Source organism: Euprymna scolopes, chromosome 19 (assembly GCF_053919585.1).
Source record: "Euprymna scolopes isolate OS-2025 chromosome 19, ASM5391958v1, whole genome shotgun sequence".
In the NCBI taxonomy this organism is placed as follows: Eukaryota; Metazoa; Mollusca; class Cephalopoda; order Sepiida; family Sepiolidae; genus Euprymna; species Euprymna scolopes.
The window spans coordinates 32014012-32032231 of NC_136500.1; the positions used below are offsets into that span (position 1 = coordinate 32014012).

At 33.2% G+C, this 18220-nt stretch overlaps 1 protein-coding gene and 1 long non-coding RNA gene across 2 annotated transcripts in view; both read left to right on the forward strand.

Annotated features, from left to right (window-relative positions):
• Positions 1–10087, forward strand: part of LOC145303499 (uncharacterized) — a 31755-nt gene extending 21668 nt beyond the window's left edge. The window contains exon 4 of the mRNA XM_080144930.1: positions 2382–10087. Coding sequence (XP_080001056.1) covers positions 2382–3374 — 993 coding nt within the window. The 3' untranslated portion in view covers positions 3375–10087. The remainder of the gene's footprint in view (positions 1–2381) is intronic.
• Positions 10088–16869: 6782 nt separating this feature from the next.
• Positions 16870–17944, forward strand: LOC145303501 (uncharacterized). The gene is made up of 2 exons (XR_013873721.1): positions 16870–17434; positions 17481–17944. It is a non-coding gene; the product is annotated as an uncharacterized LOC145303501 (long non-coding RNA).
• The last annotated feature ends 276 nt before the right edge of the window (positions 17945–18220 follow it).

An 18220-nucleotide genomic window follows, 5' to 3' on the forward strand; every position in this document is an offset into this window, starting at 1 on the left:
TTTTAAATTTTCCTCAGTCTTTTGCTGCTGATCTAGCTGAGCCTTGATTAGCTGCATTAATATTGCTTTAACCTCCTCCATCTTGTAATGGCTTTTTTTCCAAGCACACAAAAAAAAATTTATTTCCGTTTTTGACTGGAGATGAGAGATAAAATAATAATAAAAAAAAGAAAATGTCCTTCTTTGAGTGTGTGTGTATCCCTTGCTTCTTGGTAAAACCCTTAGAGATAACTCAATGTGAGGGTGGACAAAAAAAAATTTTTTTTTACTTGTGAAAAAAAAAATGTAATGGGGATACACTACAGTTGCAAAAGAATAAAAATACTTGTGGAATTGTCTGGAAGTTAACCAAAATGGCTGTTTCTTTTTTTTTTGGTTTTCTTTTTTCTTATGTGTGTATGTGGGGAGAGTTGTCTCCACACGTAAGAAAAAAAAAATTACTTTAGAGCCGACAGTTATAAATAGAATATTTCCAAAAATTCCACTCAATGAAAAAGTATTTCTTTTAGTCCAAGTAAAACGAAAAGGGGGGGGCATTTCTCTCTCGTTAAAATATTGCATAAAGTTAGCAGCAAAAAACTTTTCACTTCATTTGAAAAATGTCCAAATTTGCATAAGAATAAACCATAGACAGTTACAATTAGAAATTGTTCTGGCGGTGAAGTTGGTTTAACATTTTTCTCTTTTTTTTTCTTCTTTCAATAAGCACCCAAATTAACTTTTATGGCCTTCACAAAAAAATGCGTTTAGCACAGTTCTTGTCAATTTAAATATAGAGACAAAAAGATTACTTACAATTTAGTCAATAACTTTGCTGTGTTCGTTTTCTTTTCTTTTTGTTTTTAGAATTTTGTTTTTAGAACGTAATTGCCAGCTGACTTTTTAGCTTGTAAATCTGAAGTTCTTTTGAAGTCAATTAGAATTTTTTTTTTTGTGGAGTTAACCCATGTGAAAGTCAAATCCGTCATCGCTAGTTGTTATGGGGTTAAATGGTAATAAACGAAAGGAACACAAGATTTTTAGGAAACGAACATGTATTTACATATATTACAAGCAAAGCGAATTGAGCAATACTATTCCTCAACAGTAGGGTGTGTGCACCCGACCTCCTTGGTCGTGGGCCAATCTCTGACTGCCGGGCACCAGTACTCAATACCGGAAGTGATCATGAGATAGTCCATTAATCCCATTGAGAGGCGTCTCCAACACACACACACACACACACACACACACACACACACACACACACACACACACACACATAAAAATAAATGACAAAAGTCTATATTTCAAATTTTATGTTGTTGACCATCTTACAATTTATTCCTTTAATTCCGTTGGCACTTACAATTCTTGATAGTAACTGCTTTGTAGCACAAAATCATTCATTTAATTGTTATATCAATTAAAGAATCTATTTTGCCCTTAACTCATCAGAATAGCAACTACTAATTTACCAAAAGAAAATTAAATGCATTTGGGCATAAATACAAAATCTGAAATTTGGAAGAGAAGTTGAAATTATCTCATCATTAGTTTATATTATGCCATTTTTTTTTAACTTTTGCTAGTGATGAACAATGGCTGTGTATAGGCATGCAGAGCACACTTTATCATATGAGGGTGGTTCCAAAAGTAAAGCCTCCTATATTTTTTTTACTCAAAAAGGTTAAAGAGCTACAAAGACAAGAGTGATACCATTAAAATCAGCAACTGTTTCTGCTCCAGAATTTATTTTTTTACATAGTCACCACAATTCTCAATGCATAGGAAATAAATGACGCATCTCTGCTTCTGACACACGGACATGACAGGGGTCACTTTCTTAGAGTCTCACACCATCAATATCTGCAACAAAGAGATGAAACTTTCAGATCATGAATGCTTAAGTTCAGTCATCAGAGAAATGCTATTTGCCATCTCCTCTGATCCAGTCAGGTGGAATGAAAAAATAGAAGGCATTACTCTTGAAAGGTCCTCTGTATATAAAAGATTTTTTTTTTTCAAAATAAATATAATGGCTTTATATAATAATACAGTGTTTTGGAATAGTGTTGAACAACTTTTTTTTTAGGATTATGGAGAGTAGAAAGTGCTTTCAGTAACCACATAACTCTTCCCCCTCCCCTTCTGCTTTGTCCTTTTAATCCTCATATTCCATGAATGATGTTTGGAAGAATTTCTGTTTTATGAGTTTTTTTTAGTTAAGTGGTATGTTACAATTTTCAATCCCCACATAGTATCCATCACGAATACTGTCAATCTATCCATCTTATTAGCCCTTACTCTTGAGTGGTTTTGACCTTGGTAAATGGTGACTCTTTAATTTAAAAAATAAATCCTCTTGTTAATACTGACCCTTTCTTTTTGTATTATTTCAGGTTCACAAGGTTGTGCTTTCTGCTGTTTGCCCAAAACTGCTTTCCGTGTTTAGTACAGATGTTTTATCACAAAAATTTCTACAAGTGAATTTTCCCGAGGAAGTCAGTACGGAAGCGCTGAATGCCTTTGCTGAATACATGTATAATGGAATTTTAGATTTGGATAACGAGATTTTGAAACAACTGAAGATTATTGCTAAGAGGCTCGACATGAAGGAATTTATGCAATTATGTGATAGCCATCTTTCAAACATTTATCACCAATCTCCTGTTCCTCCACTTACTAAGCTGCCCTTGATTGAAACAACCATGTCGTTTCCTACCATGTCTTCATCACATGACCCTTCTATCTTTATGAATGCCACTCCCCCAGTCGCAACTGAAATCATTGATATAAATCATGAAATCTCTGATGCTGAACTTGACCAAGTGACAAAGGACACGGATGCTTTGTTTGACCAGGAATCGAAACTCGTATCTCTGACTTCAAACAAGTCTACAAATCCTGCTGACTGCATAATCTATCCCAGTATAAAAACAGAACCAGCGAGATCAGACGAGAATAAATATGGCTATTTAAACAGTAGTTTCACATCATCAACGACTTCCCTGTCTCTGTCATCACCATCAATAGCAATGGCAGTATCCACATCAACTCCAACATCATCCACAGAATTTTTCATTCCCTTTTCACAATCAACAGATTTGAAATCTACCAGATTAAAACCTATAGACTCTTATGAAACCCCTCTTGTGTCAGACTTATCTCTTGCTTCATGCATTAGTGAACCAGTTTGTTCCCAATCCAGTCCTATGAATGAAGATTCTTCAAAGCAGTTAAATAGACAGTCTATACCAACATCTTCTTTTCAATTCCCGCCAACATTGACTAATAATGAAAGCATTTATCCTGTAGGACTTTTTACAATAAAGGGAGACAACACACCACTGTTAACAACAGAAACATTTGATTTAAAAACAGATTTGACTTGATGTCTGTGAAATTAGATATGTCTAAAAAAAGAATAAAATACTGTAATATATATATATATATATATATATTTATATATATATATATATATATATATATATATATATATATACACTAGCAGGTAGACCCAACATTGCTCAGGATTGAATGATAAACAAATGTTTCACACTCCCATATTTTTATTGTCATCGACATCGGTGAAATCGCTCATTTTTCAATCAATTCGATTGATTGTCTGCTCTAGTTGGTGACCCATCATGGTGCACCAGGAGTAAGCTTCACGTGCTGCCCTACAGTGACTTAATCCACAATACATTGTAGTCTACATTGCACTGTAGAGAACCTACTGCTGATTTTATAAAATTATTTTTATATAATGGCTTGAATTAAAGTTTAAAATGCAAAAGTTGAGTATCATGCTTCAATTATGCTTTAAACAGAAACATTCATTTCGACCATGCCCCTGTTATATCAAAGAATCTACTGTTGATGCCTGTCCTTACTGCTTGTGTGGTTATAATGGTTTATATTTAAGTTTAAAATGAAAAAGTCAAGTGTCATAGTGCAATTGTGCTTTAAATAGAAACATTAATTTTGAATGCGCCCCTGTTATATCAAAGAACCCACTGTTGATTTTATATGTCAAGCCTTTTGGCGTGCATGGTAATAAGACGTCTCAAATGCATTTGCGATGTTATACTGTGTAAAGTATGAACGTTGGTCAGAATTGCCTGTTCCTCTTTTCATTGGATTATTTCGATTATCAATACTTATCAAAGACATTTTGATACAAATCCTATCTAAGAACACTGCTAGGCACATAAAGTATCTTCGTGTGAAATTTTATAAAAATAGACCCAGCTGTTTTCAAGTTCACAGAAAACAAACTAACACACATACACACACAAAGTTCCTTTCATATATATATATATATATATATATATATATATATATATATATATATATATATATATATATATACACACACACAGGATGCAGGAGATGTTTGCCCAAAATTTTCAACTATTAATTTTATGCATATTTATTTTACATTTGTTGTCAATTTTGTCTTAATGAAAACAGTGACTATATTTTCATTGTCTTTTTTTATCTTAATAATTGATTATGGAAAATTGTAAAGCTTCATATTTGTACACAGGACACAAAATTCTCCTTGGAATCTGTGTCAGAATGAAAAATAAGGAGATTTTAGACTTCTTTAATATCAGCAAAAATTGAATAGAATAGAAAAAAAAATGAATTATTGATGATTTCACACTGTGAGAATGCCGAAGTTGTTGAAGTTCAGAATATGAACAACAATGAAGAGAAAGGAAAATTTGGTTCTTGTCCAAAATTCTCCCCTACATTGCTTAACAAAATAAAAGGAAAATCTCAATGATGTATGTACCTCTGACTAAACGAAAATATCATATTCCAAAAATTATATAAATCAATCAAGTAGTTTATTTTTAAAATAAGAAAATCAAATTTTATGAGTATCTAAGAAGTTACTGTCTTGCCCATCATTTTGAAAAATATCTCAAAAGGGAGGATAACTTCATATTTGCTAGATTTATTTTGTCATTCCAGTAATCGCTTAAAAATGATTTTTTTTATAAAAATAAAACTGCTTTATTAATTTACGTAATTTTTGGAATATGCTATTTTTGTTTCATCATGGGTACATACATCATACAGATTTTTCTTTTATTTTGTTTGTTAACATAGGAGGAAATTCTGGACAAGAACCAAAAATTAATTAAATTGATGGTGCTTGAAAATATTTGCTATGTTTCATACAAGATAAAGAAATGACACAACACAAGAAAAGATACTAAAGCACATACAGAAACTGATCAATAAGTTGAAACACTCACTGATGGCAGACATGTTGTGGTTTTCTGTGACAAAATGACATCTGCCAAGACCATATACATATACATAATATATATATATATATATACATAAATTGGCTTGCTGCCTCATTCAAGATTGTACACAGAATCATGCTGACAACCATAATTTTTGGTGTCACCCTTCAGGCCAAGTACCAATGGCTACATCTATGTTCTGAGTAAACCCTAGATTGATCTAGTAGCTGCAGATAGACTGTACGTGTGGCAACAAGATTCGGTGCCTGCACGCATCATTTGGGTATCTGAGTAATTTGTCAACTATACTTCCTAACACCTGACCTCGTATCTCACCTAACTGCAGTTCACTCAATTTTTTTCTGCTTGGGTTATACACTTGCAATATGAAAAATGAGCTAAATGCCAGTATCACTAGAGTCTTTGGGAGATTAAGTTGAGAGATGCTGACAAAGGCTTGTGATCAGTTCCAAGGTCACTTTGAAACTGTGTTCTTAAGTGAAATCAACAGAACAAGTCATGAAAACAAAATGACCAAGTTTGATGAATAAATCCTCCATAAATGAAACTACTGTAATTTTTCCTTAGACAATAATCTTACAAATGAATATAATTCACTTCTTTTATATATAGTCATCTACAGACACCTGTTTTGTTCTATTACGGCTCTTTGCTTTGGGTAGACGTGTCAAGTGTTTTCATGCTGAAATTTAAAACTCAATTGCAAAATCATTTCCAACTGTAATCAAGATTCAGGACATTTACTCATACGTTATTGAGACAAGTTCAATAGCGAATAAATAAAAGAAATTATGTTGTTTGTTTTTTTTTTGTTTTTTACATTTGCACTTGTCGTTAACTAGAGAACTCTATTCAATATAGACAAGTAATGCTTTATGTTAAGTTGAAACTATTATTTCTTCTACCAGAGGGATCAACCCATACTCCTGTCGATTTCAACCTATGAGGTCTGCCACAACAATTAAGTTATTTAGAAATCCACACAGATGATGTGTTTATAGCGGTGACAGTTTTGTATAGAACCAACCATACTTTTTAATACAACTGCTAATCTTAGTCGGTGTAATTGCTACCACGACACAGAGCAGACAGTAAATCTCAGATTTTACATAAGAGTTTTCCTTCTTCGAGGTGCATGTTTTAACAAAGATTGAAGATGTATATCTCCCAGTGGATTAAACACTCCTCCAGATATTAATCTGGAAATTTCTATGTCCTGGCACAGAATATATATATATATGTGTGTGTGTGTGTGTGTGTGTAATTTTCAGAATGTGAAAGATTATATAATTATTTCCACAACCAAACATGTCGCAGCTCACAAGAGCTATGACAGTCAACAAACCAGAAGTCCAAGACTCGAGTTTTGCCCTCATTTGGGCTCATCGGTTAGACATATCTGAGCTCGGATTTCAAATTCACTCCAGATCTAATTCCCTCTATAAAATATACAAGGTAAGTAGCTCCTTCTTATTGGTTGAGCTTTCTCCATACTTGTAGATATGTTCCTTAAGAAAAACATACAATTATCAACTAAATGTATCCCTATACCATCTAATGACACCTTGGTAACTAGTTTGATTGGAAGTGTGAATACATTCGTAAGGAATATGAGATGGAAAGCCTACCACTTTGAAAACCACCATACAGAAATAAACCAACCAATTGATGTGCAACCCCACGAACTGGAAAATACCAGTCTCAATGAAGATAAAGCACAAAGAAAAGTGGCTAAATTCTACAAATTAAAAACATATAAACCCTAAAAAAAAACAAGGACACTGAAAGTTTTGAAAACGACTTTATTAACCTAATATTCAATTTAAAAATAACAAAAAAATGTGTCACCCAAACTCTTAAAACATTAAATAAATTTTCTAAATCAATATCAAAAAGCCACCAAAATAAACTAATAGTTCCAGCAGATAAAACTAGAAACTTTTATACCATGGACAATATACAATATAAAAATCTCATATATAAGGAACTTAATAAAAATTATAGAACAACAAATTGGTCTACACTAAACAAAATAAACAAAGAAGCAAAAAATATCGTAACTAAACTAAAAACAGTACCTGGTACCCCAAGATTTTCTTTAAAAGATCACAAAGACGACTTTAATATAAACCCTTCAGTAAGACTCATTTGCCCCTCAAAATCAGATATAAGCTTAGTAAGTAAAAATATCCTTGATAGAGTTATTCCGAAAATTAAATCTGTTAACAAAATAATGACTATGACAATCTTCTACCAAGGTCATTGAATGGTTTTCTAACATTCGCAACAATAAGAATGTTAAGTTTCTTTCTTTTGACATAGAATCATATTACCAATCCTTTTAAACGAGTCCCTTTTAATGGCACATAAAATAACAGATATAACTCGAGACAAAACCAAACTAATATTATTAGCTAGAAAATCTATGATAACCTTTGACAACAAATTTTGGATGAGAAATAATACCCCCTAATCATTTCAACATTTTAATGGTTTTGAATGACTCCGCTCACGTCACCGATCTAGTGGGCCTTTTCCTCTTGGATGAAATTCATAAAATACTCCATAAACAATTCCGATTAGAGGGGGTCCTTTACAGAGACGGTGCACACTTCATAACTAACTCAACAAATAAAAATTACGAAAAAGCAATTAAATCCCCACACAAACTTTTAAAAAATTGTAGACTTACTATAAAAATCGACTCTAATAAAAAAAATAGTTAATTTCTTAGGTGTAACATTAAACCTTGCAAACTCTACTTTTGAACCTTATCATAAACCCAACCAATCTGTACTATATGTCCATAATGAATCAAAACACCCTAAGTCAATATTGAAAACAATAGTCCCTAATGTCTCTTTAAGAATATCTAAATTATCTTCTAACAAATCTATATTTAACAAAAACGTAAAATACTCCATGACGCCCTTAAAAACTCAGTATATAAAACACAAATAAAATACCAAAATAAAACAGATAAAAATACAAATTACATAAAAAAACTACAATAATTATAATAAACCTAGCAAAAACATAATAACCTGTAATATGGCCATGTCAACCCACAAAAAAAATTACAAAAAATAATTCTACCACAATACAAAACCAAACTTATGTCAGCCATTAACACCAATAAACCCCAACACCATGTCAGAAAACATAAAAACAGACATAGAGATCACCTGTGGTTTAACCCTCCATACTGTAAGAATGTTATAACAAACATATCCAGAGAAGTTTTCAAAATATTAGAAAATAAGTTCAAAGCTTTTATAAATACAGTAAAATATTTAACAAAAACACTATCAAAATATCTTATTCAACAATGCCAAATTTAAACCAACAAATAATTAGTAACAACAATAAAAAGATTTAAAAAATACAAATATACAAACTATGGCAAGTTGTAACTGTAGAAACAAAAACTCATGTCCTGTAAAAGTAAAAGCGTAATTTACAGCTGCACAGTAACAAAAATCCCAAGTGTAAATTCTAACAATAGCAACCATATTAATCATATGACACAGACTAACACTAACACACTATTAATGAATAACAACACCTCCATTAACCTATCAAACAATTTAGTACAACTAAACGTCTTGCATAATAATACCACTATTAATCAAGCTGAAAACAACTATTACAACTCTATTAAACAAAATGTGATATACTTTGGATCTATCTATAAAACACAGATCCTTAAGAAACCAAACAAAATATATTTTGCATCTCAAAGATATGAATATCCCTTTTAACAGAAAATGGAAAATACTAGGGTCTTTTAAAACATATAAACACGGTGACAAATTCTACAGTCTTTGTAGATTTGAATCTCTGGCTATATTAAAATTCAATGACAATAAGTCAACATGTTTAAACCAAAAGGATGAAATATTATCAGGATGCATACATAGACAATGGAATGAAATTATACAGATTTAAACCCCCACAAAGAAATATTATTAATATGATTATTATCATTATAATTGTTAATATTATTATGATTATGATTATTATTATTATTATTATCATTATTTTACTTATTTTGCTAGTATTACTACTATTATTATTATTTATTATTATTATCATCATCACTATCACTATCATCATCATCATCATCATCATCATCATCATTATTTTTATATGTATTGTTAATATTATATTTTTATTATCATAACTATGACCATCATAACATATTATTTTATTATATTTATTTTTTATATATATTGTTAATATACTTTTTATTATCATAGCTATTACCATCACACTAAATAAATAATTTATCCCTAAAACAATTACAAATATATTAAATACCCATTTAAAGTTATCTCCCTTAGATCATTAAAAGTTTTTATTTTCCAAAAAATAACACTTATCTCCCTTGGATTTAAAAATTAGCGTCTATTAATAAGACAGTTTAACATCTCATCAAATTAAATTTAACATAAACTGTAAATAATTATTTCAACCATTCGTGGCTAAAATACAGCAGCATGCCCACATATATATTGACAAATTTTAAAATAAATTTTCTAATGAAACTCAATAAGGTATTTAATGAATTTTCTTTTTTTAATTTTCTCCTAATTTTCTATTTTCATTATCAACATAAAATTTACAACTTCTTTCATATGTTTTAAATATTTTCAGAACTATCCATCTTACTTATTACAAAAATGCTATTTATTTTGGTGTCTTAACCCCCCCCCTCTATTTTATGCTGATTAGGAGATGATATTTGAAAACAAAGTCTTTGTTAATTATTGTCAATTTTAATAAAATAAACATCGTTTCTGAAACGATCGTACACTCAATTTAATTTTGTTTGTTTTTCCTTTTGAGACTGATTCATAATTTACAATTATACTTTATACTCAATATATATATATATATATATATATATATATATATATATATATTTTAAAATTGTAATTCAATGAATTTCAAAAAACTCTCATTGAAATGAATTTCATATCAAAGAATTTTTATTATTCTAAGCAAGACAAAGAATGCTTTAGAAAGTCAATCTCCTTAACCTATAGGGTTTCGATGTCTTTTGAAATTCATTGAATTACAATTTAATTTATTTGCTCTATCTTGCATATCGAGCAATTCTTGTTTAGATGGGATAACTTATAGAATATTACTGCCAGTAATATTTTGTAAACCTTACAATCTCACGTTTCCATAACAACTGATTGTTAAATAAAAACTATTCTGAAGAATTTATATATATATATATATATATATATATATATATATATATATATATATATATCTGTGCCATGAAAAAATCAAGCTCTTGAAGTTGAAATTGATCTAATTCACAACTGCAGAACTTGCACACACAAAGGTCTTTCTTATATTTGAGTTTTATAACAGTAATAATTAAGTGAGACTTATTTTAACACTTTACTTCAGCTTCGTGGTAAATCCAATCATCAGAAGTGCATTTCTATTTAATATGTCTATATCATACATCTCAATGTGACATCAAACTTGGCAGAAGTGAATCTTGAACAGAAAGATTTTCAACATAAAAATTTTCAATGTCTTTCTTTGCTTTCAAATGGATAACGAGTTATATTGTCCATTTTATCTAAAAACTACCCGTTCCCATTTCGTATACAAAACTCCATAAATAAAGAGTTAAAAATCATTTGTTTTTTTGTTTTTTTAATGTTGCTATGTCTTTTTCTAGCGATTGTTCAGATCCTTCAACCTGTAAAAATGTAAAAACAAAGAAAAATACATATGATGTATGCCCGTAATGGAAAAAAAGTATCTTACACTAAAAATCACTAAAAATAGTTTTATCTTTATAAAGAAAATCATTTTTAAGTGAATTTGAGTTTGTCTAATAGTCCTCTCACCATGTTAAGAATGGCTTTCTAAAATCTTACAAAAGTTTAAATTATCCCCCTTGTTCATTCAGAATGTTTTCAAGATGGTGTCATCAGATCATCGCTCGTAGTTTAGCCATAAAATTTGATTTTCTTATTTAAAAATTAAACTACCTAATCAATTTAGTACTAGGTGTTCCTGTTTCAAACAGAAAATGCTATGAATAAAGAATTATATTTATTAACATTTGAAATTGTATTATTTGTTTTTCTGTTTTAATTATTATGACTTTAAAATGTTACAGACAAAGAGTCATAATCATGTGACAATATAGACATATATGGCATGAAAAAATATATAGAGAGAGACATATATAACTATAAGTAATATACTTATGTTGTACATGATGATGATGTTTGTCCATCACTTGCAAAAATGACTGTGATCATGTAGTTGTTTTGTGGGTTTGGAGATGGCTCATCAATCCAATCCCAACCCTGAAGTATCTCTCACATGTAAGGCATCTGTGGAATGTTGACTGCTCTCTACTTTTTGAATAGCAAGTTTCCTCTTACATTCCTCAATGTGTGTAGATTCAACAATTGTAACCCCTTTGTGGTTTGCAGAATGCCAGGAACATCTGTTTTGAGCTAGGTTTTCCTATGAGTCGAAATACAGGGTGGAATGATACAATTGTCGCCTTAGAAAAGATGACATTTCTGTTTGATGAAAACCGGTTTTCTTTATTTGTTGCAGACTAGTTGGTCAGTTGTGTACAAATCGCAAGAGCAATAGGAGCCTTCTATCGTGTCTGAAAGTGACACAATGTTCAACGAGTGAGATCAGTGATGCACTGCTGTACAATTCATGCTCTCTACTGATCCAACTTATGACAACAGGACCATTGCCAGCACTCTCAAAATGCAAATCTGGACAGTTCAACACTTGATGGCATAACTCAACAAAGTTTCCGTTCATGGTTATGGTCTTTGGTGTGGTTTCAAGTAAGGGCCACATCATGCCACCTCACATCTTTAAAGTCAACACCAAAGTGTACCTGAATGTGCTGAACAGTGTGATGATCCTCTAGTGCAATCAAGTGGCTGTGTGGCAGCAGGACTCGGCGTCAGCCCACAAGTTCAAAGAGACCCAGGCTTGGCTTCAGAAGTGCTACGACTTTGTACCCTTCCTCACTGGCCCCTCTCCTCCCTCAACCTGAACCCGCTGGACTACTTCTGTTTGGTCATACATCACCAACAGAGCCTCCCACAACACTAAAGCCAGCCTGATCACCGCTATCCGCCGAGTATTTGCTGAGCTCCTGTCGGCGCTTGTGGAAAAGGCATGCTCCCAGTTCTGGATCCGTATCGAGGTGGTGATTGAGGCTGAAGGCGGCTACATTGAATAGATGTCAGTTATACTACATAATCAAGTTACCTGAATTGATTTTTTCAATAAAAGTTTTAAAATGCTGTAATATTGTTTTCTTTAGGGCGACAAATTTATCGTTCCATTCTGTACAAATTGAACTGTTTGAGGAACACTTTTAAGTGATCCTTAAACTGTTTTCACTGTCCTCCTATGATTCTTTTGCTGTTGGCCACTGTAAAAGAGCTGTTTTGGGAGTCTGGAATCTGGTATATGTGGTATATATGACCTACCCAACAAACCTGACACTATCACAGTATGATGATGGGAGGCTTGACTGGGATAAAACCTGTGCTTGTTATCTTGATTTACCACTCGGTTTTTTATTAATCTACAGAGACAGGTTAACTGGAAATGGCTTTGTTTCTTGACAGGTAGGGCATATATGGTTCAAGTCTCACAGGCATAAATGAGGATGGTAAGAATCACAGTTTTATATGTTTGAAGTTTGATCTGAAGCAAGGCTTTACATTGCGAGTGACACAGTTGTATTTACAAGTCATTTTTCCAAGTGACAACGAGAAATAATAAAACGCTTACCTTTTGGCGATTGTGTTTTTTTTTCACCAGCAATCTTCCAAAGCTCATTACTAAATGAAAAATGTTTTTCCAACTTTTATTTGTTTTTTTTTTAATAAAACAAGCAAAGTCAAATTATTTAAACAATAAAACTTTAATGGAACAATATACACTTTTTTTTAACAAAGGCTGTTTAAAAAACATTTGAAGAAATTTGAATGTTTATACTTTCAAGTCTTAACATAAAATTTGGTGCATATTTAGAATTACTCTTATTTTAAATAAAAAAAAATGCAAAAGAATTTTATAATGTATGTATTAGTCACGGAATGAAGATGTCATATTCCAAAAATTATGTGGCTTTGGCTAGTAACTTTTTTATTTGGCTAGTAAACGAAAATATTTAGTTGTCAAAGGTTAACTAAAGATAAATTTGTTCATAGGGCCCTGTGAAGCCAAATTCCTCCATGCTGCCATACAGAAGATTGAGGATGTCTGACGAAAGCACTAGTTTTGGCTATCCTACAGTCGACATCATTGTCTATGTGCACTGCTCTTGATAGGGCTTCTAGGTTAATTCAATGAATTGAGATCTATAGCCAGTTTCTCTGGTACATTACCTCGGTCTGCTTCATGTTGATAATAAGGCCAAAGTTGTCAAACAGAAAAATGATCAACAATATGTTGCATGTTTGGCTTTGTGTTGGCATTGAGAGCACAATCATCACCAAACAGATTTTGTATGATTGTGGTCTTACCCTGGTGGCTCTGCTGCTACCAGATCAAGCTATCTGAATATTGGCTTCCTGATACAAATGCACCATGCATTAAAACATTTTTTTTGTACTTTAAACCTTTGAAAAACTTAATTGTGTTCTGCAAAGCAAAAAAAAAAACAAAAAAAACACTCCTCTTCCCCTCCCACCCTCTCATTTTCTCCCATTCCCACTTCCCTACTGACTTCCTGACTTAAAACACGTCAAACATAAATATTATAACCCTTACCACTTTGCAAAGCTCAATCAGGAACTGCAGGAATGAAAATAACAGAATTCATTACAAGATAACAAAACCAAGCACTACAAACTAATGATGAAAGATATAGGAAACTTGAAGCATAGAAACTTTCTGCAAAGTTTCTGAATTCAGCATGAATAACTCAAAAGGGGTTGATGTACTATGAAACAAAATAACCAAACCAAACATCATGTATAGTTGCTTGAGGATATGAAGAACTTGAAGCAACTTTAATACAATAAATGGATTCTACATAAAATATTCCAAGAGGGGTGATGTGTTGTGGAGCAGGCAACTAAGACAGGCACCAGGAAGGAATATCTAAAGATATAAAGACCTTGAAACACAAAAATGTTTTCCAAAAAAATCAATAACTTTAAAATAGTTGATATGCCATCAAATAAAACAACCGAATCAAATCAAACATTATGTATGAAGATATGAAGATACAAAGAACCCAAGACAAAACTTTTTGTAGATTATTTTCGGCCCAGTCGCTAGGGCATCAGAATATACTAACTGCCCTCCTACAGAGGGTAAAAGTCCCTCAATGGAGCAACCTGTTAACCATGGGTGGCAACCTGTAATGCACTAAGGACAGAATCCTGGTGTTTGAGCAGAACATGTCTAGGACATAATAATGACATGGTATGACAACATACCACTTTGGCCCTTACTAGGCTAGACAGGGGGGGGGCAGACACGATCCAATCAATCAGTTGGTAAGGTCAAGCATTAATTCAGGCTTTAGACAAACCAAACAATAAAAAAAAAACACTTACACTCGCCACAGACAAACAACAAAGTGATTTAATAAGCAGTGGCTGAAGAGTCAATCAAGCTAAGATAAAGAAAATCGACAGGAGTAATAAAAATATAGGGAAAACTCATACTTAGGTGGACATAACTACATATTATGAATTGTTGGAATCTTCCTCACGTTTGAGTATACTAGTCATATAGCCCTGGAAACCTGAGGTGAATGGGATTTACCTCCTTGTTTTTCCTCCTGATAAGGGAATCTGAGGTGGGTGAGGAGTATGAATAAAAAGACAACCAAGAGATGGCATAAAGAGTATGAAACAAACTTGGACAATGACAATGAAGACAAAGCCTTTCTACACTTCATTGTGCTGGAGGTTACTTCTGACGAACCACTGAATAGAATGTCACCCTTCCTTATCCAGAAAACCATATCAAGCAAAATAACACCCAAAGATTTCAAAAAATTAAGAAACCGAACAACATTGGTAGAAGTACAAAATAAAAAACAGGCTAAAACTTTATTACAACAACAAAAATTACATGAAACAAGCATCAAATCCTATCCACATCAAACGTTAAATTACTCTAAAGGAGTTATAAGAAACCAAGAGATCTCGGTATGCACAACAGAAGAAATCAAAACAGAACTGAAAAGCCAAGGAGTCACAGATGTTAAAAGAATCATAATCAGGAAAGCTGAAGAGGTAATATACACAAACACCTATATATTAACAATTAACTCTCCTCAAATACCAGACTACTACAAATATATAGTGAAATATGGACGAATACCAGCATCTCAAAAAACTGTAAGTAGACTATAGTAATACCTAATACCCAAACCAATAAACTACTAACCTATCGCCCTCACTAGCTGTCTATGCAAGACGTTTGAAAGAATGATTAACGAAAGATTAACTAAGAAAACATGAACCTGATTATAGAACATCAGTCAGGTTTCAGGAAAAGAAGAAGCCCAGCCCCATCGACCATGTGACAAGACTTGAAACAAGTATAAGAGAGGCATTTGCCAAGAAGGAACACTTAATAGCATTTTTTTTTTTTTTACCTCAAAGTATATGATACTACTTGGAAGTATGGCATCAAAAGAGACCTGAACGAACTAGGACTTAAAGGCAGAATTCCAGAATTTATCAGCAACTTTTTTTAATGATAGACTCTTTCAAGTATGAATGGACAACATACTTTCAGTCTAAAAAGAACAAGAAATGGGTGTCCCACAAGGAAGCATCCTATCCGTCACCCTTTACACTATAAAAATAAATAATATCAGAGTTATATGTAGATGACCTACCCATCACTCAACCTTCTTTGAAGAACTGCTTAACATCCAAAAGAAATATAAAGAATACTCACAAATATACGCAGATGTATCAAAGGATGGAAACCGAGTAGGATGCGCAACTATCCATAAAAATAAAAAATTACAGAAAAGAGTCCCGTGTGTTTAGTGCAGAGGTGTCTGCCATTGACTTGGTGCTAAACATAATAACAACTGATAACCATAAAAAATATCTCATCCTTACAGATTCTCTATCGGTACTCATATCACTGAAAGAAAAAAAATGACAAATACCCTTCTTACAAATCTCGTAAATAAAATAAACACCATAACAATGAATAAATACATAATCTTCTGCTGGATTCCAAGCCACATCGGCATCTAGATGAACAAAAAATGGATAAAGCATCAAAAGAGTTACTTTGTACGAGCCTTTTTCAAGTCTCACACAAAACACACATTCATATTTCAAGCTGTCATATACATACGCGCACACAAACATACGCGCCCACGTCCACACATGTACACTTATTCACGTTCGCGTACATACACTCAAATTCACGTATATATACACACACACTTACGTACACACATGTACTCACACACGCGAACACGATCACGCACATGGACGACGTCACTTCCGCTTTCTAAGGAAATACACATGCGCAAAATACACTCTGGAAACGAGTATAAAAACAAGGCGATAAGCTGTTTCTTTCGCTTTGGAACCAACTCTCAACTAGAGAGGTTGGGCGAACAAGCCGCGCGCCGTTTCGGCGCGCGCGCACGCGCACCTCACGCACACTTCCTACTATGTATGGGGCACGAGCTAAAGGCTGTATGTATACATTCTCACCCTTTCTCTTTCCACCTACTACTGGCCACTAAGAACACCTTCGCGTCGCTGACTACTAACTGATGACAACTCTGATATCCTCTCCTTTGTCTACACGCTGGACTACCATTCTCAATGTTCCCACAACATTTATTTCTCTTCCCACGCGCGGACATGTTATAACTAAAATGTTCATTTCTTTTAACAGCAAATAAACGACATTTATCTTATCCATTAATTGTGTCTTTGTTTCCTTCAATTCCCATTCGTTTCATTATTATTTTGTAACGGGATTGGGGTATTTATATATCCTAGTCCCCTACAAATTTGGTGACCCCGTTATTTAAATGAAATGGATGAGGTTGAATGAAGCACTCATACACACACAGACTCTTTCTCTACAAAGATAAACTTTCCCTCTTCACCACTTAACGAGAGACGCACGCCAAGGTATAAACTTTTCCTCTTCACCACTTAACGAGAGACGCACGCCAAGCTATAAACTTTCTTTCTCACCAGCTTACAGCGAAAGACGCACGCAAAACTAACCACGTGTGGTACCCTTTCTTTTACTTGTTTCTTTCACCAAAGACATTCCTGTTCGTTTAATTCAATTTAACATGTCGTTCGTTTCTTCCTCGAGACAATTCATTTTCCCTCGGAACGCGTGAGGAGCACCCATTTCCTCCTATTCCACAAGTCCACAACAAACTGGCGCCCGACTGACGTGGAACGAACAAGCATGGCGACCCTACCGTTTTGAGATTAATTGTTTTGAGCGAGACGCGCGTTTTATTTGATAAAGAAAAAAGCGAACTTCTCAACAAAGAAAACCAAGCGAACCAAACCACTACCCACAGGAATAGCTACTACCAACTACAATGACGAACCCTCGTCAGACTCTGCAAAAAAAAAAAAAAAAAAAAAAAAAAAAAAAACGAACACGGAGTTGTCGACTTTCATATCGAATTTAAAAACAAATTCGAGCTTGACAAACATTTTCACAGTTTCCTGACATTACCCTGCAACAAACGCGAGGAGCAAAATCACATAGGCCTATGCAATTCCCTCCCGCACAAGCAGACGCAACAACAAAGAAACAGGACATCCCTATCAACACATAGGAAGAAGTTGAATCAACAATACGAGTTGAGATGCACGACGCACGCGGATAAACTCAAAACTTGGAAGTTTCGTTGACAGCCGGCAACCACGAACGACTACACAACAAACGCC